The sequence below is a fragment of the Crinia signifera genome, chromosome 2, assembly GCF_055691185.1.
Source record: "Crinia signifera chromosome 2, ASM5569118v1, whole genome shotgun sequence".
Lineage (NCBI taxonomy): Eukaryota > Metazoa > Chordata > Amphibia > Anura > Myobatrachidae > Crinia > Crinia signifera.
In genome coordinates this window covers 45,299,577-45,311,691 of record NC_139218.1, presented here as the reverse complement: position 1 = coordinate 45,311,691, position 12,115 = coordinate 45,299,577, and the positions used below count along the sequence as shown (strand labels likewise).

The 12,115-nt window shown below is 44.3% G+C and overlaps 1 protein-coding gene across 4 annotated transcripts in view; it reads right to left on the bottom strand.

Annotated features, from left to right (window-relative positions):
* The window catches only part of EPHA6 (EPH receptor A6), a 698,400-nt gene that overhangs the window by 508,282 nt on the left and 178,003 nt on the right, over positions 1-12,115 (bottom strand). For all 4 annotated transcript variants that reach the window (XR_014470285.1, XM_083171949.1, XM_083171946.1 and 1 more), the window contains exon 3: positions 5,674-6,337. Coding sequence is in view for 3 of the 4 variants with exons in the window: in XM_083171949.1 (XP_083028075.1) it covers positions 5,674-6,337 (664 nt within the window). In the remaining variant the exon portion in view is untranslated. The remainder of the gene's footprint in view (positions 1-5,673; positions 6,338-12,115) is intronic.

The following is a 12,115-nucleotide window of genomic DNA, read 5'->3' as shown; positions in this document are numbered from 1 at the left end:
GATTATGCTCGATAGGAGAGGAGGTGTGCTCGCGACGCCAAGTTTTCCCTTTCATCTTGGCATGAGCATTGTAATCTAAAAGAGAGGAAAAAAAAGTATGCAGCACATTCTTGCAGATTTATGACTCTCATAACCGACAGTATTTTGCATTTGTTGGCAATTTTGGAAAAAAAAAGACAGCATTATAATCATTTGGAATTCAAGGTGGCTTGTTTAATAATGCTCCTGGCATTATACTTTTTTTTTTTTCCAACAGCTGGATGGGAACGGCAAAAGCTTTAGAGGTTATACAGCTCTAAGCCATTAAAAAATAAAAACGAACGTACAAAAATTCTGATTGGTTATATGGCCTGAAGTTCAACCTCAGCATGAACAGTCCCTGACTATTTAGGAGAAATCACAGACACCGTTCTTGTCACACACACACAAAGCACGGCTATAAGGTTCAATAAACCTGCAAATTCGGTATGCGTTACTGGCAATAATAATTAGATTCACAGCATGGACAGGCAGACATCCTCATAGTTACAAAACTACAGCGGGGAAATGATATAATGTTACAACAAATCACCAAACCGTCATTTACGGTGCCTTAGCCTTACTCAGCAACGCATTTCGCCTTTGAGTGAGCAATATGTTTGTATTCTGTGGTGCATGTTATGAGAGCATACCAAAAATATCTATTATGTTGTTTATCTCTCTGCTGTTTAGAGAAGAGTTAGGAGAGCTGCCAAATTCACACAGCTGTCTTCCAGTAGATAGAAAGACAGCGCAGGTGTAGACATATATATTCATATGCACAGCTAAACTGAGCACATTTGTGTCATGCAAAATTGGTAAAGATATTAGTGATCATTCTAGCACCCTGCACCTTGCAATTCATCTTTCCTGCCTTGGGTGTTGCTCTCTGCTGTGGTGCTTAAAGCAAAATCTGGTCTGTATTTCTGAAATACAGACCAGAGTGTGCTAGAAGCACTAAAGAAGAGAGCGACACCCCTGGCAGGAAAGTGGAACTGCGTGGGTTTTTAAAGGTGCTATAATGAACACTTGTTGTTAGTTGTATTAACTAGGATTTACAAAATGCAATGGCGAATGCTTGCATAGGGAACAATTGCAGGACCACAACCCCATTTTGAACTCACTGTGCTCTTGGGGTAGTACATGAGCAGAATGAAAGTCTTTTGAAATAATGGATGGAGGATATGGGACTTTTAAGGTCTATACACATTGGGCGATTTTGCCTAGCGTGTATAGAAATGCTGATGGGAAAAATAGCTGGGCTAAAAAGTTTCGCCCTTCTAAGGGATTTTCCCGGGGGGTGGATGACTTTCCATAGCAGGACACTACGCAAAGCTGTCCACCCCATCGCTCATCTGCTGGTAATGATGCAGGAGTGCGCATCATTGCTCCTCGCTGTCCTGTACACATTGGGCGGCTTTTGAGACAAAAGCAGCTAAAAACGAGAAAACTGTGTTCAGCTCAAAATCACTGCATGTGTTTGGGCCTTTACTCTGAGATCACTGGAACAGCAATCTGTAGTGGTTTAAGGGCCAGATGTATCAAGCTTCAAAAGTGATAAAATGGAGAGTGATAAACAGCCAGCCAATCAGCTCCTACCTGCCATGTTATAGGCTGGGTTTGAAAAATGTCAGGTAGAAGCTGATTGGTTGGTTGTTTATCACTCTCCATTTTATCACTTTTGAAGCTTGATACATCTGGCCTTAAGAGAGGAGAGGGTCAGCGGGCAGGCTGCAAGTGGGCCCTGTCCTTTCTGACACCACAGTAACTCTGGCTTAGTGCACAAGCCTACTATGCATATACAGGTATCCAAGGAAACGTGTGCCTGTGCCATGATCCTGGTGATTTCTCTATTGAACATGTACAAATCATCGGGAAAATCACTAACACACCATTTTCTCAGTGACTCAAGACCTCTATGAGGTAAATATAATTATGGGTGCAGGGTATACTGTGTGTACCGCAAATCCTATACCCATTGTAGCGTTGGTGGGGCACCATCTTGTTAGTAGTAAACATTGCTAGTGCATGCATGAAACATTGAAAATGTACCACATCAATAACGGCAAGTTACTGTAGAGAATACACCATTATAATGCAACATATGTATGATGTATAATTCAATGGCACTAGGACAGATTCTCGATCCTGATCCCTAGAGGAGGAGGTGAACCCACAGGCAGTTGGGTCCGCCAATTATTTCCCTTTTGGTGCACCCAACTGCAAGGTTTTGAGGCATGTGTGTAATCAAACAGCATAGTATGCATGCAAGAGTCAGCAAAAGATGTGACAAGGGACATACTGTACACCTGAGAGTGGGACAAACATGAGACATGAAGGAGAGCAGGCCCTGCACACAATTGAGGAAGCGGTGAAGAGACACAACAGGACATCAGTGGAATATGGTGAAAGCAGGAATTGGACATTAGGGAACGGTAACCATCTTTTCAGATTAACAGTCAGGGCTGTGGCCAAAACTGTGGTCATATTTTAGAACTGGGTACCTGGAAAACCTGGTCGACATCACACCCACCTTTTCCACATGTCAAGAATGGTGGAACAATCATTTAACGTTATCATACTATTTCCTTGCATCTTAATTGATTCTGATTGGACGAGGAACTTCACCAATCATTGAACTGAGGATATTGGAGAATTTGTCATTGTTATTTGTGGGTTGGTGACCCTCCTGTGGTCTTAGGCTGCTTTTAGGTTGCAGCGCCGAAAGTTTATCACATTTTCTCTTGGCCTGTATACTATTTTCTATTGTGCATACGAAAGGCTATTATATTATCATATTGTGTACATATTCTCTAATGTAACAGTGAAGAACTATCTCTATGTATCTGTTACTTCTGACGTACAATAAGCTTGGCATATAGTCTGTGCTACTGATCCTGTACAATAAGCAGGCATTTGTGTGCTTGCAGCCTGGGTACAACTACAAACACATCCCAACATGGTAGTTATTTAGACCTGTGCTCCGCGAATTTCCCATTCACATGAAAAGCAACGTAAACAATGAGCTACAGTAACAACTCCGGATGCCTGTATGAACCAAGGAGGCGCAGCAGACAAAAGTCCAACCCTTTAACACTGAAGCCTTTGGGGTGTTCCTTCAGAGAAACATCGGTACTTGTTTCCTAGCACGGCCACAATCGTATGGATCGTGTACCTTTAAGTTAAGGTACACGATCCATACGATGGACCCGATTTCCTTTGAAATCAGGTCCATTTTGCCGGCTAGGAGACAATATCGGGGGCATCGCGTCGGTCGGGACCATTAACAATGGTCCCGACGCGACCGACGCGATGCCCCCGATTTCCCCATAGGCTTCAATGTTAAAAAATATTTTAACATTGAAATCTTGTCGGGAAAGGTAAAATATCGGGGGCATCGCGTCGGTCGGGACCATTAACATTGGTCCCGACGCGATGCCCCCGATTTTTCCATAGGCTTCAATGTTAAAATATTTTTTAACATTGAAATCGTGAAAAAATGTGAAAAATGTAAAATGGGCCAATATGACCCATTTCACATTATAGATGTCCCCGTCGTCACCCCACGATAGACGCCAACCCGAAGCGTGGCGAGCGCAGCGAGCCCGCGAGGGGCGGCGGTGCGCGTCCTCCGACCTTTTCATTCCCCTACTATCCACGTCGGCGTGGAGTTGAGAATAGAATAGTGTGGCAAGCGCAGCGAGCCACCGAGCCCGAAGCGTGGCGAGCGCAGCGAGCCCCGCGAGGGGACGCGTATAACTTCACAGGTAGACGCGTCCCCTCGCAGGGCTCGCTGCGCTCACCACGCTTCGGGCTCGGTGGCTCGCTGCGCTCGCCACACTATTCTATTCTCAACTCCACGCCGACGTGGATAGTAGGGGAATGAAAAGGTCGGAGGACGCACACCGCCGCCCCTCGCGGGCTCGCCACGCTTCGGGATGGCGTCTATCGTGGGGTGGGGTGTACGCCGTGACATTTGGGGGGGTTGGGAATATTTTACATTGAATCCAATGTAAAATCGGGTCCCAGGGACCTGATTTACATTTCATTCAAAAAAAAAATCGGGTCCAAAATCGGTCGGTCGCGTCGATCGCATCGCATGCGACCAAATCGCATGCGATGCGATCGACCCGATTTTTCCGACACGACCACCCCGATGTAAATCGGTGTGGCCGTGCTAGGAAACAAGTACCGAAACATCACTCAAAAGGAAAATATATCCTTCCATTTTGTTTAACTTTATTTTTAGAACACCATGCTCAGACTGGATTTGACAGCCCCAACAGTGCGTAGTGTTCATTCTAGCACCCTGCTCCTTGTAAAATCCTTGCAGTTCCTCCTTCCTGCCTGGGGGTGTCGCTGTCTGCTGTGGTACTTCAAGAACAGTCTGGTTTGTATTTCAATGCTGAGATACAAACCAGACTGTCATAGAAACACCACAGCAGAGAGTGACACCCCGGGCAGGAAGGAGGAACTGCAATCACTTTACAAGGAGCAGGGTGCTAGAATGAACACTAAGTGCACATTTTCCAAGTCACACTATATTTTCCTCTTGCTTTATAATGAGCAGTGTCTCTATACAGTAGTTATCAGTAGATAGCTATGTGGGTTATGTGGGTTATGTATCAAGCAGTGACAAGAGAGGAGAGGACCCGTGGTAAAGTTGCCCATAGCGACCAATCAGCTTTTATTTAGCATTTATCAAGTACATTATTTAAAATGAAAGGTAACTGCCGATTTGTTGCTGTAGGCAACTCCTCTGCTCATCCACTTCTCCACTCTTGTCATTACTTGATACATCAACCATGAGTTCTATAGTAGTCTTCATTCTATCACCCTGTTCCTTGTAAATTCCTTGCAGTTCCTCCTTCCTGCCTGGGGTGTCACTCTCTGCTGTGGTGTTTCTACAACAGTCTGGTTTATATCTCAACTTTGAGATACAAACCAAACTGTTCTTGAAGTACCACAGCAGAGAGTGACACCCCAGGCAGGAAGGAGGAACTACAAGGATTTTACAAGGAGCAGGGCAGTGGCTTATGTTCATCCCAATTGCCCTGGAGGCAAGATAAATATTGGTGTCCCCCCACACACACACCACCACCTTATATAAATATTTGAATGCATATGTTTTATGTCTAATACAGGGTATGACACTTGCAAAAATTCTGTTTAGAATAAAGAGTGTGACATCTATTGTCCTGCTAGGAGGGGGATTAAACTTGCAGGGGAGGAGAGGTGCCCCCTTGGGAGCAGGAGCCTGGCGGTATATGACTCCATTGCCTCCCAGAGTTACGCCTCTGGAGCAGGGTGCTAGAATGAACACTACTATATGTGGGAAATATTTTAGTCCACAAGTCTCAAGAGCTGTGGGATTGGCCAGCTCTTGGCTTCACTTGGATATTTCATATTTACAGAAAATCTTTTACTGGAGCTTATTTAAACTAATCCTTATCTATATATTAATTCAGATCGAACCTTAATTGAGCTTCTCAACTTCAATTAAACAAAACAAATGAAAAATAATAATAAAACACATATCAAGCAGTAAATAGAGTTATTAAAGGATTAATACAAAACAGAATGTATGCTCATAGATGTTGGCATCATTAACGTCAATAAACATAAATAACGATTAGGAAGATATCAATTACTCACCATGGCAGGTTCCATCCACCTCCTCGTAACCAACACTGCAGACACAACGTCCTAGAGGTACAAGCCAATCACCATCCGCCCCACAGTACAACTTAGGAGTGTCTCTTTCCTCCGCATACTTTATGCAGGATCCTCGCACTTCAACAAGCGAAGACGAATCAACTCTTGGAATAGTATCGGGAAACATGGCCAAGTTACGCACCATATATGGGCATTTTTTGTAGTAGACTCGTACGGAGACTAAAGCAATGCAAGCTCCTATATCTTGAAATGCCAGGTAAAAACCTTTCTTGGTAATGGGACCCACCTCTCGAACCTCTGTGTTGAGTTTCAGGATTCGATCACCTAAATCCATTTGTGTGAAGCTCTCATCGGCGGCAATAGTATCGATCTTACTGTACTGAGTTGGCTTGAACTTTACAGCATGGGCATCCTCAGATTCCATATAGTGGAGGTTAAAGGTCTCCTTGCAGGTCCCCACAACCCAAGGAATGCTGTTACAGTCCCTGAGTGTGAATTTCATCTCCACGAACACTTTTTGTGCTGCATCCCGAGATATCCAGTTCGTCCGGAGCCAGTTGTTTTGATTTGCTTCCATTACGTTACATACCTGGTATGTATGAATAGGCCGATTGTATTCGTCCATTTCTGTGATGGCGTCCCACTGCAAAAATACAATATTTATATATTAATACAACTACATCATACAGCAGTATGTATTATTATGACTATTATTATGACGATTGGTGTGATTCTGAGTTGGACACACTGCCAATGCTGGACGCAATGCTGATGTTGGATGTGTTGGTCAATGTATTGTATGTTCCAGGGCAGAGACTGGGAGATGCAAGGGAGGTGTCTGAGTGGATGCAGGAAGATGGCACATCTTAGGGGCATGCTATGGTAGTGTCGCAAGCATGCTACTCATATGATTACAGACTAAGATACATAATTGCTCACAATGGAGTCCATACTCTAAAGGACGTTCTGTGTGGGGCTGGTAAAACTTTAGATGGGGAGAGGGGTGGTCTAAAGATGCATTTCAGCATCTAAAAACTCTCAAAGTGGGCATCTCAGTCCTTGCATATTCAGACGTCTGGCTGTGTACCAGGGAAGTGTTCAGGGTAGTAGTACCCTCTTCCATCTCTCTTGGTGCCACTAGAAGTGCTTATAGAGGAAGTTGTATGTAGTTGCATGTTAGGATGTCAATACGCCTGACTCAGAATCAGGACCTACTGTATATGATAGCAGCATAAAAAGCAACAAAAACAAACTTCTTTGCTTTTAAAGAAAGAAGATGGGAATGGGAGCAATGCCTAACTTGGTGTCATAATTAAGAGGTACATGGTGCAATAAAGCGCCCCCTAGGTGTCCCCTCTTTTCAGCTCAGGTTACGTAATGATGTCATCAAAAGATTAACCAATAGGCCGATCAGGCTTCAGTTTACAAGGGCCTCAACTGGGGGGGGGGGTCTTACAGGTGAGAGATGAAAAGTATGGAAAAAATTAGTCCTTAAATTGTATTCTTTGTCTATCACTAGTCCCAATGTACTGGGTGGTGGTGGGGGTGGGGGGTTGCAGCCTAAAGCCAAAGTCTCCTTCACATGCCACGAGCATTAGATTCTACATGATGATGGCAGTTGTATAACTATTCTTACTTGCGCATGGGCAGTATGAAGAGTGAGTCTCTGAGAACCCATACACGCGTGTTTAGCAGCATTACAAGGAAATAGCCTAGGGCACCTGGAACCTTTAAATCAGGCCCTGAAGTAAGAGATAACCTGGCACTGATTAATAAAGTCTTACGGCGGAAGTTTGGCAAGAGTTGGAGATACACGAGAAGAGGGGGGGGGGGGGGCGGAAGTTGTGCAAGAGTTGGAGATACACGAGAAGAGGATGGGCGGAAGTTGTGCAAGTGTTGGAGATACATGAGAAGGGGGTGGGCGGAAGTTGTGCAAGTGTTGGAGATACACGAGAAGAGGGTGGGCGGAAGTTGTGCAAGTGTTGGAGATACACAAGAAGAGGGTGGGCGTAATTTGTGCAAGTGTTGGAGATACACGAGAAGGGGGTGGGCGGAAATTGTGCAAGTGTTGGAGATACACGAGAAGGGGGTGGGCGGAAGTTGTGCAAGTGTTGGAGATACACGAGAAAGGGGTGGAGGTGAGTGAGCAGTTAGGACAAAAGGAGCAGGCATGTCATTGCCATTAAATAAATAAACGGCAACAAAACAAAGGCTCGGGTCGTAGAAAGAATTAGTTACAGCTGACGCCAGTAAATGTAAGTCAGCTGAAGACAGAAAACCCATGTAAGGGCAATAGAAGTAATTTACTCTTAAACCAAATACAAAATGCATTGATGTCTTTAAACAGTCACATAAAAACAAGAACGTATGTATAACGTTATGAATGTGTTCAGACAAAGCATGCACTTTAGTAATTAATCTGTTTTCTTCTTGTCCGTTGAGAATGCATATTGCAAATTACCCCTGAATAATAACAGGCCCACTGACGGCTGGACTATTATTTATCAGAATTAAGCCAAAATGTCAACTCGCCTCTACGCGAGGAAATTTGCACAAGTCTAACAGCCTCTGAATGGGCCTATAATTGGTCCAACACGCAAATGTCTTCGGAAGATTTAACTAAACAACACTACTATTGAGAATATTGACACACATTAATTACCTGCTGGAGCAGGACATAAAAAAAAAAAAAAAAAACTACTTATTTCCTGGGATTGGGGCTATTCTGTGAGTAATAGAAGGCATTTAGGAACACTGCGGCTCCCAGAAAAGAAATTGTAAGATAACAGCGACACGATATTTTGTGAATGTATAGGAATATGGCAGCCTGCATTACCTCGCGCAGCACTTATCTCACGGAGCTGAGCAAAATGTCACTGCTGCTCCCAAAGTTGTTTTAGCTGTATAGACACACCAATTATGGTGACCTTAGCAGTAAGGGACACTGATTCAGCAATGGTTTAAGAGCCATCTGGGCGCATTTATCAGATTATTGTCTCAATGGAGCAACTTTAGTGCAGATGCAAAGAACCATTATACCGAAACTGATCTTAAGAACCATCAAGACATCCAGCTGTCAGTTAACTTATCGTCTGTGGAAGAGAGCCAACCGACTCATTACTGGCTTTCAGAACCTCTGGAAGATCTGGCTTAATGTTCAACAGCACTGCGCAAAGATATAGGTATTGCGCGCTCATTTTGGCCACGCAGAAGCTGGTATTTGCCGAGCGTTATTATTGCGCATGTAAACACGCCACTTTTGGTTCATGCAGGTTTAATGGGGGTGATTCCCCGATCATTGTGGCAGGGGGCGATTTCGGATCACTGCGAGTGAACCAGAATCGTCCCAATATGTGTTTAGCATGCGTCTGTGATGGAACAGGCTATATGGAAACGCTTATTAACATCTCACAGTGTTCGCAATGAGCTTCCGTTGAAATGAGCGCAAGTTTCCAACCGTGATGATGTGTCAGACGCAATGACGTGCACTGAGCTGCAAGCACAGGTTACACGTATGTAACACATGTACACTACTGACTCATACTGTATCAGGTATTTCCACCTCCATTTATATTCGCTTAACAAGCACTGGAAATGTAATTTTAATGCCGGTGTGTACATTAGCCTCAGGCTGCAGACAGTTTTCTCATTTATACTGCATTTAGAGAAATATTAATGCAAAATGTTATTATTCCCATTTCCCTATAGATTGGAAGCATGCCAGCAAGGCACTCTTAAGGCCCCCAGTTCTCAAACTGCCTGCAAAGTGGCCCCCAACTCCATGTTGCTGACCATCAGGCTGGAGACTTTTCTGGATGCGGGACCATTTGCCTACAACAAGAAGATAGACAGCCATTAGGTCGACAACTCAATAGGTCGACATGCTTTTAGGTCGACATACCATTAGGTCAACATACCATTAGGTCGACATGTCATTAGGTCGACATGCCATTAGGTCGACACTGCCATTAGGTCGACAGTGTCTAGGTCGACAGTCAAAAGGTCGACATGGTTTTTTCACTGTTTTTTTTACCCAAATGTCGACACAGTCGACATGGACACCGTTTGAAGTGAACCGCAGCCCCTCGCATCGCTCGCTTCGCTCGCAATGCTTCGGGCACGGTGCCTCGCTGCGCTCGGCACACTATTATAATCTAACTCCACACCCTAGTGGATGGTAGGGCATGAAATACCGCCTGTCGGCACATGTCGGCTCAAAAAACAGTGAAAAAAAAGTCGACCTTTTGACTATCGACCTAGACACTGTCGACCTAATGGCATATCGACCTAATGACATGTCGACCTAATGACATGTTGACCTAATGGTATGTCGACCTAATGGTATGTCGACCTATTGGTATATCGACCTAAAAGCATGTCGACCTATTGAGTTGTCGAACTAATGGTGTCGACCTAACGGCTGTCTATCTTCTTGTTGTAGACAAAAAGTCCAGATACCGACTTTTCTAATCTCAGTCAGTTATTGAAGGAGTCTGAAAAATCGACAGTCCCTGCAGTCTGAGCACGGCACAGTCCCTGCAGCATACTTGCCTACTTTGATTGTCTCCTCTCCAGCCCCTCCCTATTAAGCCCCCATTTCGGGAAATGCCACTATTCGCAGCTCTTCGGGGAGGGGCTGGTACTAAATGATGTAATTTGCATCATTTTAGCCCCGTCCCTCCTGATATCTGACCAGCAGCAGGAGAGGGTCCAGGGGGGCATCGTTAAATGCAGGAGTTTTACTAACCCTTTCAGGGGCATGAGTACGTAGGAAATCTGGGCACCGTTCTAGGAAACAAGTACCATTCTTTATTTTTTTCCGCATATATTTCTTAAATAAAAACTGGATGCCCTTCCTCATTTGATCTGATGCTGGACTTGCTGGGGATACTGGGGATGCAGTAAGTCTCCTCGTACCACTGCCAGCCTGTATAGCTGGGAGGAGGGAGCTGAGTATCACTAAGCTATATAGGAGCCGGCTGCTTTCTGTAGATGAACAGAATATTCACCTCTAATAACAATATGTATTTGCTGTCCAAAATATCATGATGACAGTCAGCCACCTCCCAGTCAGTTTTTGTTACGTGGCCCTTAAGGCCAATAGAAATAAATGACACATTAAAAAATGACATGAAAGGTGGCTCAGAGATTAACAATGCTCAGTAAATCTGGCCTCTCTGGCTCATACCAAATGTATGATGGAGTCTGACAGAGTAATGCCAAGGTTCATGGTAGATATTAAGTTACAAGTACCAGAAAGATGGACAGGCATGCAGGTATTTGTTGTTCCACATCAGCTTAAGGTCTATAGGAAAATATATTCTCTGCCAAGGATCATCCTCATCTAACACTACCAACCGAACAGTAATCCTTATCGCTATTTTAAAAATAAATACTCATTACAACATTCGGCCATTGCACTTGAAGCGTATATTTCAAATATGTGGTGTGGAAGGATCGGGTGGGATCTAGGAAGAGGGACCAGTGTCGGATTTAATCAAAATACCGGGGCCCCTCGGAAATAATTTCCTAAGAAGTTTTTAATTTTACTAACAGTCTACGACCTGGAAACTGCAATGTGAATCTGATGTCTATGTTTAAAGGCCCCCATACACTACCGCGATTTGGGCCCAAATAATCTGAAAATGGATACATATGATGTTCTCTTAGGACTGATGCATGGTCCCGTGTGCATTGAACCTGAGTCGGAAGTCGGACCGACATGCAGGTCCGACCTCCGACCTCAGACCCCTCTCGGCGTGGGGGGGAACAGAGGCCGTATGCCATCCATCACGATGTGTATCCCTGACACTCCCAGTAACTCCCAACTGCTAACTACCACTCACAAACACCAGCTTTCTGTCAATCAACTTGCGAACAACTTACAATCAAAAAAGACACTTTAGTTTATCGCCATTTACCCGTGTGCTTGCGCACTACGATCCGTACGCATGCAAAATAGCAGAGCTTTCATCAGGTCTGAATAACCCCCTCTGTAAGTCTAACTCTCCAGGTCAGTGGTTCTCAAACCCAGTCCTCAAGAACCTGTGTTGGGTCTTGAGGACCGAGTTTGAGAACCACTGACCTAGAGAGTCAGACTTCAGGGTTTCCAGGTCATCCTACAGATGCACCAATTACTCACTGACACATTTTAAGAGATCCACAGGTGGGGCTTAATATTTCAATTGATTCTGTGAGGAGACCTGCAAAACATGCACTGTGTGGGGTCCTGAGGACCGACTTTGAGAACCTGTGCGCTATCCGAAAGTGTGACCTGGCTTGGGCTTCTAGTATCACAGTTGCAATAAAAAATAATAATTATAAAAACACTATAAAATGTGTACATAATAAGATGGCGACAGCGGTAAGTGTATTTCACCGCTACATGTACCGCTATTAAATAAACTACCCGATGCAAAAA